Source organism: Zonotrichia leucophrys, chromosome 3 (assembly GCF_028769735.1).
Source record: "Zonotrichia leucophrys gambelii isolate GWCS_2022_RI chromosome 3, RI_Zleu_2.0, whole genome shotgun sequence".
Lineage (NCBI taxonomy): Eukaryota > Metazoa > Chordata > Aves > Passeriformes > Passerellidae > Zonotrichia > Zonotrichia leucophrys.
The window spans coordinates 52100171-52123642 of NC_088172.1; the positions used below are offsets into that span (position 1 = coordinate 52100171).

General features: G+C 39.7%; 1 protein-coding gene across 2 annotated transcripts in view; it reads right to left on the minus strand.

Moving 5' to 3' along the window:
* IPCEF1 (interaction protein for cytohesin exchange factors 1) overlaps positions 1 to 23472 on the minus strand; it is a 35050-nt gene that overhangs the window by 4532 nt on the left and 7046 nt on the right. The window contains exons 3-8 of one of the 2 annotated variants that reach the window (XM_064708195.1): positions 21867 to 21940; positions 20655 to 20726; positions 17645 to 17706; positions 14281 to 14369; positions 8626 to 8992; positions 721 to 914 (exon numbers count right to left, since the gene is read on the minus strand). In XM_064708195.1, the coding sequence (XP_064564265.1) occupies positions 721 to 914; positions 8626 to 8992; positions 14281 to 14369; positions 17645 to 17706; positions 20655 to 20726; positions 21867 to 21940 (858 nt within the window). Of the gene's footprint in view, positions 1 to 720; positions 915 to 8625; positions 8996 to 14280; positions 14370 to 17644; positions 17707 to 20654; positions 20727 to 21866; positions 21941 to 23472 lie in introns of both variants that reach the window. The other variant, XM_064708194.1, reaches the window with a different exon arrangement.

Here is a 23472-nt window from a genome sequence, read left to right on the forward strand (position 1 = left end):
TTGCATTTATTCTGTCTTCTCCTCACAATACAAATGCTGTGGTTAAGCTTTTTGTTTCTCTCAGTACCACTCAGAAGCAGGCTTTGAAATCCCGTGACACTTGATGCTGCCAAGTAAACTGCTTCATAAATTCCCACATTCCAGACAGATTTACCAGCCCTTTCATGGAACATCTCCTGAACCCCTGTACCCCTCTTCGTGATATATTCGTGATATATTTCCAACATAAAAGCAGGATGCTTTTGTTATTAGAAATATTTTAGTTACAGGAGGTCTTTACAATAGCTTTGGCACATCCTGTACATTCTCTGATAATCACATAAGGAAAACTTTTTTGGCTCAGGGTCATTTTCATGTCCTTTATCATCAATGTACTTTGTCTGCTCTTCCTTTCTTAATGCACTGTTTAGTGCATTTAGCTGAGCTAGCAAGTTTTCCAGTTAACCAAGAGTTTTCTTTATTAAATTTTCCAAATGGGCTGGAACTTCTGTAAGAGAAGTCCCTCCTGAGCTATTGCCTCTGCTTCCAGTTCAAGCTGAACAACATAACGCAGATCAGTGTTCACAATGAAGCAGGAAAAAAGAATTCCAAAACTTAACAAAATTCTCTGGGGCTTTCAGTAAATATATAATTACAGTTTAGCTGAAGTCAGTTCTGCTTCTTTTTCAGCCAAACTGTTTTTTTCTCTCAAGCTTTCCTTGGCAAGATCAGCAAACTCACCTTTAATGTACTGTTCAGCATTCGAATTTTGTGGAGTTTCTCATTAATGGAGGGGTTTTTGCTGCGCTTGATAAATGACTTCCTAAGCTCCTTCTTAGTTGACAGTCGACGGTCACCAATGGGAGACAGGCTTGCTTGCTCCAATGACTTGTAAAGTCGCTCCATCTCATCATCATCATCACACTTTTCCTGGTCTGCAAAGAAAAGAATAAATTGGGTATGAGAACGTGAATGTATCAGCAGATAACAGAAAAGTTATGTTTTTAGCCTTCAGCTATTAGGAAGGCTCTTAACCAACTCAAAAAATAATTGTATTAGAGTTAAAACTAAGGGCAATTAGGGTCATTTCTAGAGTAATAATGCCTATGAGAAAGACATAGGCAAACTCACATGTTGCTAAGAATCAGGTGATGATCCCAACAGTGTCTTGTATCTCCACTAGTAGAGTGCTGCTTTAATGCTCTAGATATATCACAGACTTTGAACAACTGTCAGTAGCCCTATGTTTGAACAAAACAACTCTGATAGCATCTACACCCATTCATCCCACCCTGCATGCTACTCACAGCGAATTATGCTTCTACCTGGCAACTCTCAGGGCAAATTCTCTTTGGTGTGCTGATTCATCACCAGGTTTTGGTAATTATTGAAAACAGTTTCAAAAAAATGCACAATTAAAAGAAACATAGAAACATTTAGGAGCCCCAAGAGAAGGTCCCTAGAAAACAGATTAAAGCAAAAACCCTTGGGACATCCAATGCCTCGCCCCTGAGTTTCACACATTGCAGCAGAGAATTTGCTTATAAATCCTCACAACAAAGGCTTGATTATCTCCACCTTAATTATTCTGTTGGCTCCCAAGCTTCAGGACCATCTTCCAAGACAGAGAGTACACAAAAGGAAAAGTAAATAAAGAGCTGAGAATAGTATAAAATAAGATGAAAATTTAAGCAAAGGCATTTCTCAGAATAAAACAACTTTAAAATGAACAGACGGAAATGAAAATGTGCTGGGCATATGTAGGGGCGTTTCAGCAGAAGGACATTTTTAGCAACAGACTGCACAACTCACTTTTTGTCCTTCAGTCCATGCAGCTTCAGTGATTTCTAAAGCAAAGTCTTACAGCTATTGCTGTTTTCAGGGTGCTAATGAATCCCTCAAGATCCACTTTGGATAACACTTGGTTTTATGTCAGTGGGGGTAGTGGTATTGGTTCTTCTCAACTGCAGTCCTTCCTATTCCCGTTGAACTGGCTGGACACTTTTTTCTTTTAAAGTTAAACATTTACTTTTCTAAATCATCTACAGTCAGCAAATATATTCACAACAAAAGGAACAAGTCCTTCTGCTCAGTCATGCTGCTGTGAAAAGAATGCTGCAATATGTCAGCTTGCTAAGGAGGCTGCTTCTTATCTTTTCCATGTTTTTTAAAATACAGCATCCTCCTACATCTCTGTTCTTTCTAAATATTTAGGTTATGAGAAAGGTTTATGATATGCTGCAAATATTTGCCTTCACTGTGTTTCTGGCCTATTCTTCACTACTGTGTGATTATAAAAAACCTACTGCAACTTAACTAAAACTAAATATAACTTCCAACATTGGTACATTGCTGGGGGAGGAAAAGGAGAACTGTTGTATATTTAACAAGCTGCAGGAAACAGAAAAAAAAATGGAAGTGTAAGGCATAATACACGGCAATAGTATTTCCTGAAAGCTATTGGCACATGCCATGAGGCTTGCAATAACTAGTTTCCTGCCTGCTTTCTTGGGGTGAAGCAGCTGTTTGTTTCATTAGCCAGCTTCTGCACAGGACTGGCTCAACTCTGCTGTAGACATCACCCATCAGGACTGAGCACAGTAATACTTTGAGAGATAAATTAATCTTTATAAGCTATCCAAGAAAAACTGTGTAAGAAGGGGGGAAAGTTGCTTCAGTCCTGCTCAGCAAATCTTAGATAAAGTCAACCCTCAGCAGACTTAAGGTCCCTGCTCCAGACACCTTTTGAGGCTAACCCATGAACTTCCTCAGTATCCTAAGAGGGTTACAAAGCAGAAGGACTGAGAAAAATTCACCCTCACTGAACACTCTTCTTTCATGCCAAATAATCTGGTATCTTCCATGCACTTGTGGGAAACTGTCAGGAGTACAGTAACATTCAGCACAGAAAAAGATGGAGCCAAAGGGAGAAAAGCACAGGAGAAGGCTCATACATGATGCACTTGCCCAGCAAAGTGTACTCAGCTTCTGCACACTTTCAAGACTTCTACCTGAAATTCTTTTCCTATTTCTTATTCTTCCACCATTCTCATCCTCCAAGGGATTAATCAGGGTCAGATGATTTCAAAGGGAAGGGAACATGTCAGATTCTTCATATCAGATAGATAAAGAACTAAATGGAACTTGAACAAACTGCTGAAAAACAAGGGTTAGTGGAACTTACAGGTTGTGTAGAGCCAGGTATGAGTTACACAGCACTTTTGTCACCATCTTTGATTAATTTCAACTACAGCTAAAAAATAAGAGAGTATCCTAATATTGTGCATTTGTGTAGAACACTGTTGCTGTTGACAAAGAATATGTCTGCCAACAAACCTCTATAAAGTGAGGCCAGACTATCTGTTACCTATCTGGAATTTTACCTTCAGCCTCCTGAGCACCCCTGAGCCAAGCTCAGAAAGAAAAAGCCCACACTTTGCAAGCTTGAAGCTGCCACTGAATGCATTAGAATGGTGCTGTAAATCTGAAGGGGGGAGAGGTAATGGAGGAACTGAAAAATTCTGATTTAGGGGAGCTAAAACACAATTCTGAGGCTTGATGCCATTTATCTGGAGTTTCATTCTAACAGGAGGTATAACAGACAAGAACAACCTCCCAGAGGCTCAACATGCCTATTCTTCACCTCCTCAATTTTCAGCTTCAGCCCTCCTGTCAGCCAACTTGCCAGAGGCTGGAGACATTAATATTTTGAGACTCCCCATCTTGGAGAATCAGTACAGGAGCCTGTCTGAAATCTCAACTTTAATGCTCTTTAGGCCTCCATAAGTGAAATTATCCAGAACTTTCAAAAAGCAGCTGTGAAAAATAATGTTGATTGTTTCCCAGTAGTAAAGAAATATGAAATATTTGGCAAAAAGACCATTTTACTTTGAAAACCACCTCCAACAGAATGTATCTGACTAAATTTATCTGAAATGTAAATATTTGTTCTCCCATTCTGTAACTGAGATCTCACAGACCCCCAGTTGTGTATTAATCCCAGGGGAAAAAAAAACTCTGCTTCTTCCTCCTGTTCTTGCTACTCTTATGAGTATCTTGTAGCTTTGCCAGCACCTCTGTTTCTGATTCTGCTAAAATTTTTTACACCAGTGGAGAGAACACATACACCCAAAGCTGAAAAGAGCAGAGAGAAAAAAGTCACAGATGATTTTTGCCCTTCCCTACCTATCCACCCTCTAGACCTTCTCCACAGTGGTACTAGACTTTTTGATGGGAATAAGGAGTCACCTCAGGGAAATCCCATTTCCCACATAATTATGGAACAGAAAATACAGAACCAAAATTCAGTTAGGTGAGCATAACTCAGGCAAACTCCTCACTGGCAAATGCAGAACTAAGGGAGGAAAGATTGGAAAAAAATATTCAGAAAACTATGCTACCACAATTAGATGCTGTTGTCTAACAGTATAGTGGACTCAGCAGTGAGGGGTGGAATTTTAATAAACTGAACTGGAAACAACATAAATGAGTATCCTTTTTCAGAGGGTTCAGAAAACCATAGCACCATAGTTTTCACTGTGATTTCTAATGCTTTTTTGATGAGAAACAAAATAATTATTCAAGTTGTTTCTCTACCCAGTTGTTCTCCCCATAAGCACTTTTCTCGTCTAGTCTCAGCCACGATCCAGCTATTTTCTGTAACTTTTGCAGAAGAAACAAAGGGGCCAGAGCACACCAGAGGATCTGTTCTGGCTATTACTGGCACAGGCAGACTCCAGAGAGGAAGAGGATGTCAGTCGTGAGAACAGAAGGAATTAAATAAATCCAGCTCCTATTTAACCAACTCCTTCCCACAAAACCAACCCAGATAAAATCCAAGAGGTATTTGAAAAGCTGCCCAGGTTTGAAAATATCAGCACACACCAGATCTTCCACAGCTACTGTGAGCTAAGGCAAAATGAACCAGAAGTGGTAAAATAGGAATGCCTTGCCAAGGTACATTAACTTTGTTAGATCATGAAACCCTCAGAAAATGCGGGGAAGAAGGATTTTACTGCTATAGTAGTAGATCCCCCTAAATAAATAGGAACGTACATTCCTATTTTCTTATAAAACCTCTTAGTTTCTGTGAGTTCCTTTAGCTGTTGAGGTTTTTGATCCTAATGGTGGTGTGTCAGGGTCATATACTTTTTCTTCCAGTGGTTGCCAGAAGAGTGTGTCCAGCCATCCCGGAGGGGCCCAGGCCAGCTCCTGGATACAGTGCACGTAGTCAGACAACTGCTTGTATTCTCAGCTGTTTCTTGTTTACCTTTCAGTTTCTTTGCATCACAGGCAGCTTAGAATCCATTGTCACTCTGCATGTAGCAAGCTGCATCACCAAAGTCTTAAATATTCCCAAAAAGCAAATGGGTGCATAATGCTGGTCTCCTTTCAAAAGAGAAAACTGATAAACTCCCCTTCTTTGTTTCACTCTCTGGTATGTAAGATCTCGCCAGTAACTGGTGCAGAGAATAAATGCTGACAATGCTCATAACGCCACTAAGAGTGGATGGAAAGATTGTTAAAGATATCAAATGTTACGGCTCCTTGCACCAGATACTCACAGTTGCTTAGCAGAGTTCATTAAATAATTTCTGTAGAAAAAATAGTCCATCATCATAATTTAGTTGAATCTGTAGCTTTTCTTATGGAGATTAATTCATTTATTTCTGGAAAATGTTTCTTCCATTGTTTAACTCATCACTAGGGTTTCTTCACTGTTTTCGTACTTTTTCATGGTAAGCTCTTCCCACAAAACCACAGCTACTCTTTCTTCCTTTAGGTACCAACTTTTCTCACATTGGTCTCCATTTCTAGACTTTGCCCAGCTAAAGCTCTCTTCAGTTCTAGAAAATTTTCACCTCAACTCTAGGTTCTTATCAGCTACAACCAAAAATCCAACTTGTGGCTTTACCTTGAAGAATGTGGCCAGAAAAAAGTGTGGCAGGGTTTTTTATCCTCACCAGGAGAGAGACACACCTGTAGGTTCTGTGGGGGACTGGGATCAAAGGCTACCTAAGAACATAGCTGTTCTGATGATAGCAGGGCCATCTTTACACACAGGGAATATGTGCTTTCAGGACAAATGTGGACCAAAGACAGACTTGTCTTCTCCTGGATGCACTATCATGACTGAAACATGTCAGAAACACGCTATTCAGAAGCACTTTAAAGCAAATAATGCCCACTGCACTGAAGTATGCCTTCTTGTTTTGCATCAGATAGCAAGGGTGCTCTTACCAGTTTTGCAAATCAGGAGAATTTGCAGCTAGATTTTACTCAACAACTTGAATTCATCTCACAGTATTTATGCACATGCTTATCAACTAGTTGGAGAGGGAAATTCTTGGGGGATGAGCCACAGAGCCAGAATTGCATCCTTTTTGATAACTTTCATTTGGAACTGAAATGTTATTTTACATTAATCCTTCTTTTCCTACTTCATGCTCAAATTGAAGTAGCTTAATCTCCTTGCAAAATATTTCCTTAATGTTTTCAGTGACCATTGCAGGGAAGGGCCCCGCACAGCAGCACTCTCTATGCCCAGCCCATAATATGCAGACTGATAAAGGAAAGACAGGCCTGTGTCTGGTGTACGTTTGCTTGGTCAGCAATGGGTCATGATGCAGACAAGAACTAGTGAGGTGACAGGTGATACAGTTTCCATAGTGACTGTCTTGGGGAAATGATCTATTCCTGGAATTCTGTCAGTGATCACCACCGTGGCTCAGGTGGAAATGTTCTGTGCTCTGCCATCAGGGCTGCCCATCAGCTAAGCAGTGAGCAACAGAAGAATTCATTTCCCCAGGAATAACCTTATCAAAATTAAACCATCTTGCACACTGCAGGAGTATACAAAAATATGCCTTGATTTACATTTTAATCCCATTTAATTGGTTAGTATGATTGAGCCTATGATCAAACTACACTTTAAGTGATTATGAATGTGTCATGCACATTCTCTGACTTCCATAAAAGTATTTGTCACACTTACATTACAATGGAAAGCAATAACCTACACATAATTGCAGGATTTCTGACAATACCAGAGGAGTATATTCTAGGCAAAAGTTTAGATTTCTGAAGAGCAATCACTGAATCTTTATCAACAGGATCTATAAGCCACTATGCCATTTATTACCTACATTCCAGCAATCTAATTGATTATCCCTAATGACATTTTCCAAAGATATGACTTTATCAAATTTCACTCATAAGGTAAAATTACAGAAAACAATATATTTAATATGTCTTTGTGACTTTTTCATTAGAGACTCCATTTCTGCCAGCTCCAACCTTTTCACAACTTGAAAAGACAGAATTAGAGGAATTAGATTCACAGTAACTCAAAGCACAGCACTCTTTTCCAATGCATAGAAACAGCATATATGCTCACTCTGGATTTTAATTTTTTCTGCTCTTCATTGCTGCAGAATTTTCTAGCAGAGAAGCCTACAAAATGGATAAGGTAGGTGAGCTTAAAACACTGAGTTAATTTTCACTTTTGATGAAAACTTTACTTTTCTTAAAGTCCTTTGTTTTTGCGTGTGTGTAAAATCAGGAAAGGTATGACTACATAAAGGGGTGCCAGCTTTCTATGTGTTGATATTTGTAAAACATAGGGAGACTGACAAGGTAACTAATGTGTCTCATAGTATCATCTTTCAGTATCAAGTTCACCTACAGAGAAATGCCCTGATTTCCCAACAACTCCAATGTTGTTTCTTTTCACCACTGCATTATTTTCAGCCTAAGCTTTGAGATGCACCTTTCTTTTGCATTGTGCTGAGACAACCCTTCTCTTTCAGCAACAGAGTAGTCATTTCAAATCTTTATAAGGATTTGGAATAATGGGAAGAGCTGAGGCACAGGAATGTTGTTGTTCCCTTATGTATTACTCCTCTACTCAGAACTGTATGCCAGGAGCAACTCTTAGGCTTCAACTGCTTTTAACTCAGGAAGAAGAAGCTTTGCTCAAAAGGCAGGAGATATTTCCTCGTTACACAGGAGAGTTACAAACAGTAACAATTCAACCAAATTCTGGAACCACGCCACCTTTTGCAATTAGCAGTACATTTCAGTAGGAGGATACTGTGCAGACACCTATTTGCTTAAACAAAATCCAGTCTTAATAGACTTTCTGATTCAGGATTTCAGTTGTTGTCTCTTGATTACAATGAAGCTTAATGAAGCAAATAGGGACTATGTACTTTGAGTAAATGCAGCAGCACAGATTTGTAAAATTGAACTGACTTAACCCTATGTTCACTGTTCTCTACATATTACAGTTTTGTTACAGTGTCCATTCTGTGACACACTTTGTTAACATTTTGATTCAATCCTAATGAATAAAGATATCTGCACTGAAATAAGGGCTGTTAATAAAATTATGTCTATGGTAAATTTATACACAGAGGTTATGGTCTAACATATAGATACAATCTCAGAAAAGTTGCAAAGGTACCTACAAACCAGATACTAGGTTATATATTTAATGTGCAATAATTTAAATGTTATAAATGATGTGCCACTGGAAAACTCTTCAGTGAGGAATATAGAGGAAGGAAGGGGGAAGGAAGTTAAGGAAACCTGGAACTCTTCTATTGTACGGCTCTGCAGCAAAAATCTCCTCTCTCATTAGCTCACCTCTGGCTGGTGATCGCTGTCCTGCTGCATCTGGCACAGCTAGACAATGTGTATCTGCACTTAGGTAAGAGGTTTGGGATCCACCATTGGGTTGGGAAAGCTGGACTTCCTGGCTTTCTGCTGCATCCGCACAGACCACTTGTGGCGCCTCGTCAGAATGGATCTGTACGCAGAACGTTAAAGGCTGATCACCCTCTTCCGTGGCAGAGCTGTTCACCAGGTCAAGCCAGGACTGCCTCTCGGAATAAACCACTTTGGATGTCAAGGAAGACGATGATTCTTGGGAATGGAAAGTGCTTTCAGGAGAGGAGAGAGAACAAGATGCTTCACTTGACAGAGTTGAGGTGAATGATGACTTCTGCTGATCCTGCTTTCCAGAGACAAAAGAAAAAAAGAGAAAAAAGAAAAATTATTAACAAATTACTCCTCTTTCTAGGCTCTACATGATGTATAGATATGCCGTTGAAATGCTGAATGACCAAAAATTGATGTACTGGTTACTTATTCATCCAAACAAACCAGTGGTGTGGCAATCAATCTCCTACAGAGCAGTAACTTAAGAAACCAAGCCACCAGGAAGCCAAAGGCAAAAGAGGTATGAACCTGACAGTGCCTAGAAACAAAGACCAAGGAAAACTATTATGCTGAAAGTAGCCTTCTCTGGTAGGTCTCACACTCACCTTCTTTCTTTAATTTGTCTTCACTTTATTGGCCTAATCAAGAGTGAAGAAGAAAAACTCCAAATTAGCCATTGAACATGAAGCACTCTACAGTTCCACCAATGCAATAACCAGGGATAGACAGAAGGGGTCCCAAGCACTGAAGTACAGTAAAGTATTTTTGGTAGTCCATTCAAGGGATAATCATTCACCAGAGCAAGTAGGCTTAGCAGAAGCTATCAGAAATTGTGATGAGATCATCGTGATATGAAAGCCAGATTTGCTACTGCAGAAATTTACTCCTTCTGCATATCATCTCCTTCTGGCCAATGCCAGCATTGGAATACCAGACTTGATGGACCACAAGTTTCTGTCCTCAATATTTATGTAAAATAGATCTGTGTAAGGATTAAAACAGATGAGAACTAGACTGAAAATATTGAAACTTACTGAGAAGTTGTTGCTAGGGAAACCTGGAAAAGCTGAAAACACAGTAAAGGGGCTAGCCTGGAATACCTATTTATAAAGTAAACCAGAAATAAGTTTTATTCAAATAAACCAAGCCAAGAGTAACAATTTTTTTATTATTATTTTTAAACTCCTCAATTCAGTGTTGTATACTGTAATGTGTACTACTTCCTTTTCATATTAAAAACAGCAAAGCCTTCCTGTGCTTCTAATGCAGCTGCATCATGTAACAAGGAGTCAATTCAGAGGATGAGGAGGCCCTATATCAGACTGTGGGCACTATCTGTTTATAGCAGCTTCTTCACTTTTGTAAATTTTTGAAGCCATTCATAATATCATAGAATTGTCAAGGTTGAAAGAGGCTCTCAAGTTCATCCAGCCCAGCCAAGCACCCAGCACTTCCACTGCAACCCCTAAACCACATCATCCAGCACTGGATTCGGATCCCTCTTGAACACTTCCAGAGATGGTGACTTCACCACCTCCTGAGTAACCTATTCCAATCCCTGACCAACCTAATGGTGAAAAATATTTTCTTATATCTAACCTGAATCTGCCCTGTCCCAACTTAAGGCCACTTCCTCCAGTGCTGTCACTGTAGGCATGGCCCCCACCTGGCTACAACCTCCCTTCAGGGAATTGTAGAGGACAATGAGGTCTCCCCTGAGCCTCCTCTTCTTGAGATTGAGCAAACCCAGCTCCCTCAGCCATTCCTCATAAGACATGTTTTCTGATCCTTTCATGATTCCTATAAGACCATGCCAAACACTGCAAGACCCAGACATTTATATTCCCCTGTGAAAAGCACAGCACTGTGTTTCAGGTGTGTTTTTGTTTCTAAAATAGAAACCTTCACATATGAATCCTCAAGCAAAGGATGAGGAGGTGCTGTATTAAACTAGGAGTACTAAAAATGCCCTTGGGAACACAGGTGATACGAAGCATTTCATCTAAGAGTTCCTACCACAAAGACAAATTGTTGAAGCATTTAGGAAGTCAAGCAGAACAGCCCAACAGTAAGAGCTCTTGCCCACATGTTGTAGATGGTCTAATTTCAGTTGTTCAGAGCTGGAGAAGGAAGATATTAGATCTCACCTCTATTTTTCTGGCATTTGCCTACACAAAAAAAAAAAGTTTTATTGAAATGAAGGCTGTGCCTCACTGAGGGGAATATGTTTTTATTTTCATTTTCATTGTGTGTTAATTAAAAAATATGAGTAAGAATAAATATGACTGCCAGAAGGTGTTTCTTTTTGTCAGCATATGTGTTGTGTTTTGTTTTTTTCTTTGGCATGACAAATGTTTATCTAACTTATTTGAGCGACTCCTCTGGAAGTTTTGCAATCATCCATATAATAAATTTCCATTTGGGGATGTTTTAAAAAGCTGATCATAAGGATTTCACTGGAGGTTAATGAGTCTCTAGATATTTTTTAGAGAAAAATTATGACCATGAAACTCTTCAACTGCATTTTTGGCTGCTACTGCAATCTATTGTCTTAATGTATCTGCTGATTTTTTTAACTGTGTATGCATTCACACATGGACAATGCAGGTGGTCAGTTTAACTTTTTTCCTACAGATGTTATAATTTATTTGTTCCTCACTTACTTTTTCCTCCACAGTACCCAAATTCATGCATACACATGGAATCTCATGATCACTACTTTATTCTTCTGCAAATTTCAAAATGTTTTGAGCCAGCAGAGAATAGAACAGCAAGTACAAACTTGGCTCTATAAGTACAGCAAAGTGTTTGCTGCTCTAAAAAAATGTAACAGAGCCTACACCTGGGTTTCTATGAGTTTCCAGAATAATAGTTTTTGGTTTGGAGTTGATGTCAAGAAGTTTGGAGGCCTTTCTGCTTAAAATAATAAAAATACATTAACTCCAGTCAATGCCTGTGGCATTCTTGACACTGAGCTGACAGGATAAGTGTCACTTCCAGTAGCAATCTGAGAAAACTGAAGTAGGCCAAGTGCTGCACCCACAGAATATGAACCCAAATCCACCACATTTTTGAGACTTCACAGCTTGATTCAAGAACTCTGCAACAAAAAATACAGCAGAGAGCTGTGTTTAAGCAGCCCTCCCTGAGACAGCCATAGGCTGTAAACCTAGAATTGAGTTTTTAGTGGAAGTTGAGCTTCCTCAATCCTTCCAGTGTTTTTCTTGTTTCAGACCTTGCCCAGAAGTTTTAAGGGGTATTAAATATTGTATTTAAAAGAAGACTCTGACTTGCAATCAAACAGAGCTGTTCCTACTCACTTTGTAAGCAAGCTGAGCATGGGGCAGACCCACAGCAAATGGAGTGGCCAAATGGGTGAAAAGATGACTTCTTTGTCCACAAGGAAAGGAATTTTAAGGGATAGGAAGAATTGGGGAATCAGCTGACAAAGGCAAAGGCTGAAAGGAAGATTTCCTTTAAGGGAAAGCTTGAGAAAGCAGTATCCCTCAGCATCTGCACCACTGCCTTCCTCCCACATGTTCCCTGCCAAAATGTGGAGGCCAGCACTCCAGAGGAGCATATGGGAAGGAGACAACCGGAGATGGCCTCTGCAGCAACAGACCAAAAGGCAGCAGGAAACCAGAAAAACAGAAAACTAAAACCAGCACCTGTTTAAAACTCATCATCTGGAAAAAAGCAGGCACTCACTCAGAGGCGAGCAGACGGAAAACACATCTACATCTCCTGAAGGGAAGCCACTGAGGTGTAAAATTCAAGATGCTCCATTAACTGACCCACAGCCCTGAATAACTGGGGGAGACACATTGCCAAAGCTCTTCTCTCCTCTGATATTTATAGGCACTCAGTCACATTTCCCTTCCAGCTAATACAGGCAATAAAGAACCACGTTCTACAGCAGTGAGTGCCTCACACCCCCGCGTGCCAGGAGGATTGATCTGGTGATAAACGTCACACGTTTTGGGATGAGGAAGTGAAGGCTGACTTATCTCACTGAAAATGAGGGGAGTGAGTGGGTGACAGTGGGACATGTGCTCCCAGCTTTATGTGAGCTAATTAGAGATGGCCAAACAGACAACTCTGTCCACTACATCTCCTCTTATTAATGCCTGTGATTGCACAAGCTTCTCTAGCTCATCTGTGTATTTCTGATTTGCTCCTGCTTTGCAGAAATTAACAACTTTTCTTTCTCTCCACCCCAGCTACTGGGTGTCATTTCAGCATGCCACAGAGGAACTTGTACCTCAACAGCAGACCCTTCCTTTCCATGAGATGCCATGAGAATATTTAGTACTAAGTATACTACTGTAACACCTCACAGTGTTAACTTTCAGGTAGGGAAGGAAAAGGCTTGAATCAGGATTCCTTATTACCAGCCCAAACCAGATCACTCTTTTCTAAACAGAGAATTAAGTAAATTTGACTTTCCATTTTAATGGGAAAAATTTTAAAAATTAAAAATGTAGTGACAAAAGACTCTCACCAGGCTACTCTATAGTTTCCAAAGCATGATATGAACAATCTGTTTGCTCCAAAATCGTAGCCCCAATGCCTGTTGCTAGCTCTAGGAAAACTTACAGGTTACAAACATCTAGGGATTGCCTCTGCTACTTGCAACAGCTCTTCCTGACTTCTACTACAAATTAAACTTTTCTTTTAATGGCTGCAAAGAGAGGAAAGAAACACCACCCTAAACCTACTAGCAAAGCTGCCTGTCATAGCAAATTAACAACTTTTCTTTCTTTACTTAAAAAAAAAAGGAAAAACTTTTTAAAAATTTGAAGATTTTTTTAAAAACCCATTTAAATCACATCTAACGGCAATGAGATCACTGGGAAAAACAATTATATAGAAACAAGATTAATAGGGCAAGAACTAGATAATAATTAGGCAAGCCAACTTGATTAGACTCAGGAGGATTCAGAGTGCTTATTTTAATTTATGAAATGAAGTGAGACAGGAAGGAATATTCTGGGACAATATGCTACATAGATTTTGGAAGAATGTCTATTATCTTTTTTCATAGTCTATTTTTCAGAGGTAGAAGAAAAAAACCAGATTTTTATCTCTGTGTGAAGAGGCTCTTTCCCTTCACTTCACTGCCACAAAAGCAGTTTCAGCTTCAGCAGTCTTAAAAACAGCCCACTCAAATATACAAATATGAAGCTGTTAGATATGCTAAGGTCACAAAAAGAGAGAGGTTTCAGGATGGATTAAAAAAAAGAGAGAGAACAGTATGAAAAAACAGCTTATAGCAGTGTGTTAAAAATCTTGTAAAGAAAAGACAGAGCTTGTGTATGAGGTAGAATGACACCTTCCTTTCTGCAGCAAGATAAATGGGAAGGAGCTGATCTTTTGCAGTGCACAGCTCCCTGTGGTGCAGGATGTGCCAGCTGTGAGCTCTGCCACGGGGCAGGCAGTCTGTGCATGAAGGTTTCACAGGAACACAGCATGGACATTTCCAGACAATGTTATAGGTTACTCCTACAGGTCCACAACCTCAGGAGGGGTTTGTTTCAACCTGCTTGCAACAAGAAACAAGGTAATATCTGGAACACTTACCGAAGGAGGAGGTGGGGTCTGGACTGTGTAGGGTGGAGGTGGCGTGTCTGTTATTTCTGGGTCATCATGCTCACTTTCACTGTAGCATTCTGAGGTAGACATGGAAAATGAGCAAAAATAAAGAGTTAGACCGATACATTATTCTTTGCAGCACTGTGGCAACCAAAGATCACCAAGTAAGGTGTTTTGGATTTAGGACTATATTTAACAAGTCAGTGTCTCCTAATCCACTTGTAGTCTTATAGTAATGTTGGAGAGCTGTTGCAAGTAACAGAGGCAATCCTTTGTCCCTGTAATCAGTAAGTTTTCCTGGAGCTAGCAACAGGCCAAAATTGCTTTGGCTGCAATTTTGGAATAAAAAGATTGTTCATATCATGTTTTGGAAACTATAGAGCAACCTTGTGAGAGTCTTGTGTCACTTATGGTGTCTCATAGAGACACACTATACAGCATGGCAGAACATATGAAATAATACCAAAAGTGAACACAGTACTCTAGGAATACCCTAGGAAAACCCTACTTGTCTCTCTCTTTTTTTTTTTTTTTTTTGGTAACAAACTCGTAGGAGTTTGAACTCATTGACATGCGGCAGAGGCAGTCATCCTGTTATTTCTTTCAACTATCTGTGCAGCAGGTGAAAATATTTTCCACAAATGTGTTTAAATGTGGATTAAATGAAGTGATAATCATGGAAAAATGACACACAGAAAAAGAGAGGCACAATGTTGCTGGTTCCTATGCCCAGGATCTGGCAATAGTAAACATTGGACAAGATCATAGTAAATATTGGACAAGATCCTCTCTGATCTGGGGACATGGGAGTTTGCAAAGACAAAATCAGAGCCTGAACTTGAGTGCCAAGGGTCACAGAACAGAGGCTGCCCCTGTGGTGTCCATGGGATCAGCACTGCCCTTTGCTGGCCACAAGCCTCAGCAGCCTGTGCTGTCCCAGAGCCTCTGTCCAGCTCTGCCCCAGAGAACAGGGGTTGCTTAAGTCCAGCTCTGATTCCTCATCAGAGCTTGACTCCAGGGGCCCAAACCACTAGAAAGTTTGTTAGCACGGTATCTGGACAGTCACCTGAAATTATTTCATCTAAAATTAACTCATTCAATACCCACACGCTTTATTTTTCTGCATGTGATTGTGGGGGGAGGGTGGGTGTTAATAAGCACAGAGTGAGGGGAATAAAGTTGTAAGAGAGAAGAATTTTGTGCATGAGAGAGAATTTTCTAACATGGTAACAAAGAGAAACTTAAAGGATTTCATTATTTTTTCTCCCTGTACTCTTTGCAGAACTGTAGGGTTTTGAGTAGCATAGATGCTGTTCCATTTACTGGAAATATATACTGGCACATCTAGGAATAGAGTACTGAAACTGGCTGAAATAAGGCCTATATAGAATTCTAATACTCTACTAATGCCTTTTTGAGTAATTCAGTAACAAGCTATGTTTTCTACAGCTCCCCTTTTAGGCACACAGAAGACCTGAAAGAGACTCAACAGCTGTTTCTGATACTCTAAACAGGGGAGTGTGTTAAAATGCACAGAAAGTATCTGAATACACAAGAAATGCCACAAAAAGAGCCAATATTCTGAAGAATTGTGTGATACAGAGAGGAGGAACTGGTCAGCAGGAACAGAAGTGACTGTGGGTAGTGACAGTGTTTTAGTGAAACACAGCAATGTTTCTGTCAGGACATGTCCACCCAGGCACCAGTGGGTGCTGCACCCACAGTGAAGGCAGCTGCTGGAGCACCAGTGACAAAACATGCATGAAAAGACAAGGAGGTGTTTGACACTGGAATCAGAAGGCCTTTTCCTGAGGGGGAAATGGGTGACTGTCCTTAAAAGCTGAAGAAATATTGGCTAAATTATGCTATTGCAAAATTATTAGATAACCTGTTGCAGAGGTTATTGAGTGGATTATTTTTATGTTTTTAATATTAAAATTGGTGGAATAACTCATTTTTTATTGCTTCATAATTCTTGATTCAACCAATACCACCAGTATCACATTTTATTGAGGTTTAAAAAAATCAATTTAATGTAAAAAATTTTTGCCATTCCTACTTTCCATTGAACTCTTCCCTTCATGAAAAGATGGACAATATATTTGCAGACTTTCTCCCTGAGTACAAGTATCTTGCAGTTCTTGCTACACAACCTAGCATTCAATATAGCCCTTAATCCTAAAGTGTTTTGATAAAGGTGGCTTCAAACAGGATACAGGCAGGAAGAATTAGATGGTGTGGAAGTTAACAAGTTTCCTGACCAGAAACAAGTGTGAACTAAAAACAAAGAAACTGATGAGACTTGCTGAATTCTCCAGAAATCAGCAGCATCAGTGTTTATCAAACCCAAAGCTGCTTTTATGGTAGAGCACAAATGGAGCCAGATCAAATTAATCAGTAACGTAATGACATGTCCCAAGCCTGGATGTAAACCACAATCTTGAATTTTGTGGTAGAGCAGAAGGGATGCAGAGAGGAACTTCATTGCTTAGACAAAACAGGCTGCATCACCTCAGTGTTCATACAACTGCAAATACCAGCAGCTTCTTCTTTATAATGACAGCTCCATCACAAGCTCAGCAATTATAAAAAGGGCACTGGGTACCAATATTCTAAAAATGGAGACTTAAAAGCCCAGATATTCCTCACATATTCCCCAGGCTAGAGTCCTTCCCTGGTTTGGTAACATAATGTTACTCAGAGCACTTCTCATTCTAAACCAGCCCCTCTGCCCAGATTTGTGATTTGAGTGCTGGTATCCTTCCACCAAAGAGTTATATTAGGTCGATGCACAAATTAAGACAGTAAATAAATTGTTTAGGACTTTTAAAGTTTTTCATTCCATAATGAACTTGGGCTTGGCTCCAAAACAAGTTGTAGGCTCCAGAACAGCAGTACCACCCCCTCACCCCCAGCACTGCAATTGTTGAAAGCCCCAGACTGGAGGACACAGTAGGGATGGGTCTGCAGAGCACAAGGTGTCCCTGGGCCTGCAGCTGCCATGCTGCAGCACAGCTCCTGTAACACAACTCACCAGCTCAAAACCCAGAGCAGCACAGCTGGTCCTCTTCATGCTTGGTAGGCTTAGCAAGCCAGCAAAGTGCCAGAAAGTAGTTACACACCTCTCCCAAGATCACCTAGTGTCTCTCACTCGCACTGTTTCTCACCATTTTTTCTTTTCCTGTGGTTACTCTGAGCCGTGACAATGTGGTTTCTCTGAGCTCAGGCAGTAGGCAGACCCAAGATAACAGTTCAAAAGAAAGAAAATAGCTGGCAAAAATAAAAAAATTGGCCAAGCAAAAACTGTGAAGAACACAATGTAGTTACACACTGAAACCAGTTAGGAGCATACCTTCCTCATTCTTCCTGTTTGGTGCCTGAGGGTCTACAGCCATTCCCAGCTTACTAAGCCACCTGTGTTTGAAACAGAGGGAACACAGAGTCAGAGACACTCACATGCTCTTCAGACTGAATTTTGCTCCTTTCAGTTGTTTTCTACCTCACCATATCTGCTTTCATTAACCTGACAACTAAATGTCAAATTTCTATTTCTTAGATCATCTTCTAGAAAGGCACCAGTTACCTCTGTTTTAGTATTCCCTGCAGTGAATAGGATAAGTTGCCTGGGACATTTTCGCTTGATACTGAAAAAAAGTCATCATACTGATGACCCAGGAGTCACATTTGTGTGAGCTAAAGAAAAAGTCTTTGTGCTGTAACTCCATGTCAGTGCATTAGTCCAGTTGTTGAGGGGTCATCTTTCACCTGAGATGAAGAAACAGGCAAGGGAGCCTCAGAGGATGATGTCAGCTGGCCGGGCCAAAATTATTGCTGCACAGTCTGCACCACTTGAAAGCAAACTTTTTGATCATAACATATCACATTTTTCAACTTGCTATGTACTTTTGGTTTTAGTAAGTCTCACTTCCTGTGTTGGTTTATGCTATAATGGGGGTGTTTTTCACTTATCTTCCTAGGTGGCTGTCTTCTTCTGGTGCTAGAAACATTCCCTAGTCATACTTTTTGTATATTATGTTTACCTGTAGGTCATTCAGATCTATCCACATTTTAAGTAACTAACAACTGAAAAGGCTCAAGCTTTTACAATTAAAAGTCAAGGCCCATATAGAGAAAGTATGAAGGGCAGGAATTCATTACTGGAAAAAACCCATTTTTTTTATTTTGATTCTACTAAAGCAACAGGGAATTTGCTAGTAAGATCAGCACCAAAGTAACTGCACTTTTAGACTTCAGTATGAGCAATAGAGCCACAAACAAATCAGAAAAACAAAGTTTCATTTCTATAAGAGTGGTCCATTGATTATTTTTAACAACCAATCCTAACAAAAAAAATTTTTAAATGAAAATCCACCTTAACAAGGAAAAGATTTGCTAAAAAAAATCTAGGACTTCATTAATGATGAGGGCAGACAAGTCACTAATAACTATGTACAACTGGCCAGCCAAATGCATGCACCTAGTCAGCATGACTTTACTTTACTTTTCATGTGTGCATGACAATAGAAAATACATGATAAATTAGTGAAACAAATTACTTTGTTAATAAATCCACTGTTGATTTAATAGAAATATATGTACAGGTATATGCATATGTCGATATATGCATGAAGAGTTACAAAAGGTCATGATCCATCAAGCATTTCTGCACACCAGGAACTCGACACACACAATGCTCCAGTGAGTTCAGTGGAACCATTCACACGTGCATTTGCAGGAGTGGAGCCAAGAGAACAGATGTCTTTTAGTCTGTTTCGACATATGCGTGAGTATGCGTGTACTTTATGTATTAAATGCATGTATTTTGTACTTTGCCAAGGAAAACATCATCAGTTGCAGCAGTGGGGGGTTAGTACAGCATAGAGCAGGCTGCTCTAACACTAGCCTACCTATCTTTAAGCCAAAATGAAATTTAATCAAGAAGTGGAATTTGAACAAAATCGTTCCAGGGGCATAAGAGCTGAGACACCTGCTTAGATTTCAATCACTGACTCACAGGAGACTAAGCATTTTTCATATGAGAATTTCCAGCTGGGCTCCAAACTGGCTGTTAGCACTTACTAATATCCTCCATTAGCTCTAATTTTCCTTCTCTAGACATCCTTCCATCTCTTCTCTCTTAACTAGGGTTACCCTCTCTACTGAAATATTCCTGTCCAGCTGTCCCTCATTCTCAGTCGTCCTTATCCAATCTGCCTCAGGATCTTTTCACTCCATTCAGGAGCTCTGGTGGGAAGTGCAGGAGCAACAAAATGCGTGGTTGTCTCCTCAGCAGAATGCTCTATGCTACTCCAACTTGCAAAGGGCAACAGATTCTTTAAATCTATATTTACTTGTAGGCATCTGTAGAGTACAGATTAATTAATACATATCTAGGGACATACACTACTGTAATATTGCACATTTCTGTACCTATAGATCTTTCAGAAGGTCACACACATTCTCTCAACCTCTCTTTTTCTATTGTGGCGAACATGTATGAGGTCTCTCATTTATAGAGGGAATGAGTAGTCATTGCCCTGTGAAAAATCACATAAAGGTCACCAGTATAGCCATGATGAAAATCCTGACCCGACTATTGCAGGAACTTTCTTCCCATTTAAATTGTACATTTTTGTATCCAGTATTTGGCCATTTAATGCAATAGCACAGAGAAAAGAGTGCAATCTGAAGTAAAAAGGGCAAAGATACGAGATATATCTAAATCAGCCAAAAGTGGATTAGTAGAAAATAATATCTTTTTGATAGCTCAGTGGTTTCTAAAATGGCAGTATTCATATCCATTTTTACTTCTCCCATTGTGAACTATTTGGTTGTTAATCTTCTGGACCATTTGTGGAAAGAAAATTCCTGACCTGCCATGAGAATCATTCAACTACAGCACAGTTTGATGCTGAAGTTAACGCTAATTTACATAAAGGAAACAGACTTGTCTATCCCTCTAACCCTCCCAGTTAGCTGATACAATACTCTGAAATCAGAAACTGTTATATTCTAGTCCCAGATCACTTCTGGGACTTTTCCCTCTCTTTCTTTTCTCCCCTCACTTCTTCCCAGGTGCTGTACTTGCTATCAAATCTTAGCCCCACTCTAACAGAAGGGGATTTATACCAGCAAATGAGGGAAGATTAGCACCAAAATTGGGCTAATTAAGCGATTCTGATTTCAATCATAATTAGTGAACAAAGAGCAATAGTTTTCTTCCATTTAGTGACCAGAAAAATTAGACTCAGTAATTCCCCAAATAACTTTGTCAACGACTGCTTGACAGTGAAAGAATGAACTTTCAAAGGGTGCTCTCAGGCATGAGACAGGATGAAACACGACCAGTCGCTCCTACTTACGTGTTCATTTCCAGAACATTTTCTGCCGCAAAATAAAATGTCTTGATCTGTGGGTGGCTGATCTTAATAGCACTTTAGGAAAAGAAAAAGATAAGAGATATGAAGAAAAATAGTTTCCATAAGAAAGAAAAAATAATAGCTGAATGAATTATTTAAAATATTTATTCACTCCACTGTATTAATCCAGATTAGCTTGTCCATCAATGCAGCTCTTTCTTTAAAGCTCTACTCTATTTTTAGCTCATTTCCTAGGCCACACACTATTCAGAGAGTATAAACTACAGAAACTGAGAGAAGGAATAAAGAATAAAACAAAGTCTTCCATTATTTCATTACATAACTTTGCTGCCTTCTCATACCGCAAATACTATGTGCAATTTTGCTTTCTCCAGCTCTGAGATGTAAAGCAAACTTGAAAAATGTTGGAAGAAAACACCAGTAGTGATCCAAGACATGGAACAGCTTCTGTGGGCTGTGGTCAATCAGGCTATGACCTCCAAAGCATGGAAAACTGATGGCTGAGGGAAAGGATATGTGACACAGCAAAATCACAAGCAGCACACAGTGGGTGAACAGTGACTGGCTCTTCTGACTTCTCTATCTGAAGAATGAAGGTTTTTTTCTTGAGGGACACAATTAAAACCATGCTGCACTTTATAACTTTGAACAACAGCAACACCCCTCCCAACCTTTGAAGCGTACTCAGAAGCAGCTGGAAGTCAGTTCTGCATATGGAGTTTGGAGACAATATTTTTGAATGTGCACCCTGCTAAAGAAAGTATTTATTCCCTGCACAATCAAAGGCCTCAAGTACAGCCCAACCTCAGTTGCACCACAGCAGCCTAAATAATAGTCCAGGCTTGGAGGTATGCAGCATTACTTGCACCACTGCTGACCTCCTCAACTAAGAGGGGAATCTGAGAATTACAGTCTACTCATAAATAGCAAATTAAAAAAAAAGGAAAAGAAAAAGAAAGCATTTGGCACACTCATCTGTTCTTTTTTATTTGTGGTTTTAGCAAAGCACATCTGGCAGAGATTTTTCAAAAAAATGTTTTTGCAATATGGTTTTCTTTCAGTAGCTCAATTAATATCTCATTATTTATACAACACAAAAGAACTCCCCACAGCTTCATTGTCAGAGACTACTGAGGCTCATTCCTTGCAATCTTGTAAAAATCATGCAAAACTGGGAACAAGAGATAAACTTACTGCTTTTTTTTGCATTCAATTGCTCGATCCACACTGAAGTCTGGAAGTCTTATAAATCCTTCTGCTTTTTCAGCCTTCCATAAAAGAAAAAAAAAAAATTGAATATCACCACATCAACCAACTGGTAAACTAGTAGACTCCAATGCTGAATAATATTTAACACGCAAGTGCTTGTTTTTGACAGCTTTTTATACTGTGAAAATATATGCTCATCACCATGGGGACAGATTAACGCCTGATGGAATATTTCTATACCAGCAAATCCAGGGTGCAAGTGCATTCCTGTTGGTGCAAGTGGCAGAGTGTAAGCATAGATTTTGTTGCCTAGTGAGGATGAACAAGGGTTATATCATCTGTTCAGGTCTAAATGGCACCTACAGTCTCAAAGATGGGTTTGTGCCATGACACAGCATGTGTGTATCTTACACAAATATGACCGATGTAGACCTGAAAAATACAGCTCAGAAGTGCCCCAATATGATTCTCAGTAGAAATGGAGGAGGGTGTCCCCTGTGTAATTGCAGCATGGACCATTTTGCAGGGTCACCTGTACACAAGCAAGGCAGAGGCAATGCAGGCAGCTCCCATCCCACACAGCTGAGTTCTGTGGTTAAACACTGCAGACCTGCCTCAGAGGGCTTTGGTCACCCAGATATCACTACTCCCAGAAATTTGCAGGCATGGTGCAAGAGGTAGCAATATCCAGGCAGACATTTACATTTACATTTTCAGCAGCCTGTTTATACCCAGTCAGCCCTTTCTGCATGCCAGGAGCTTTACTGAGCATTGACGTCTCTGCTCTCAGTCAGCAGGACTCTGAGTCAGAGCTGAGAAACTGAAGTGACAAGCCTCAAACTCCTGTTTGTGCTGCCTGAAACTGAAACATCTGAGGCAGAAACACCTTCCTTTCTACATCTATCTACATACACCTGGTCATCTGCAATGAGGTTAGGAGTCCCTCTAAGATGAGGTGAGTATATAATGTCGACAAAAGTCTGTAGGACGTAATGTCAGGAAAAAACATACTTTCCAAAACACAGAGTGCTCATTCCTGAATTACATTTTTGCTGCTCTCAGCCATTGCTAGTATACATATTAAAATTCTGAAAATGTACACTGAGTTAAAGCAGATAAAATACACACAACAATTACAAAGGCAGAGGATAAATGAAGATGGGTGACAGTATCTCAAGTCTCATTATGCATGAATATGATCAGACTATAAAAAGATGTTCATCAAGACAAGTCTTTGAGCTTTAATGCTTGGAAGTATGAATCTCCAAGAACTGAAATATTGACACAGAATGGTTACTTCAGTGGGTGGCTTCCCCGCACATCTGCATATCTGCTCTTTGGTATACAATAAATCATGGACTAGCCATCATTCCTGTCATTTACATGTATTAAACATTCATGTGAGAAGTTTATATTTCACATCATCACTAATAAATGGTTTTGCTGCTCCAAGACGCAGACAAGGCACCAGTGGAAGGGGTTTTTCTTATTTTCTTTCAGTAAAGGAGAAAAAAATATTTTTTTACATCTGGGCTGAAAAAGTTTCATTTTGTAATATTTGTATGAAAAAGTGCTTATTTGCTACTTGGGC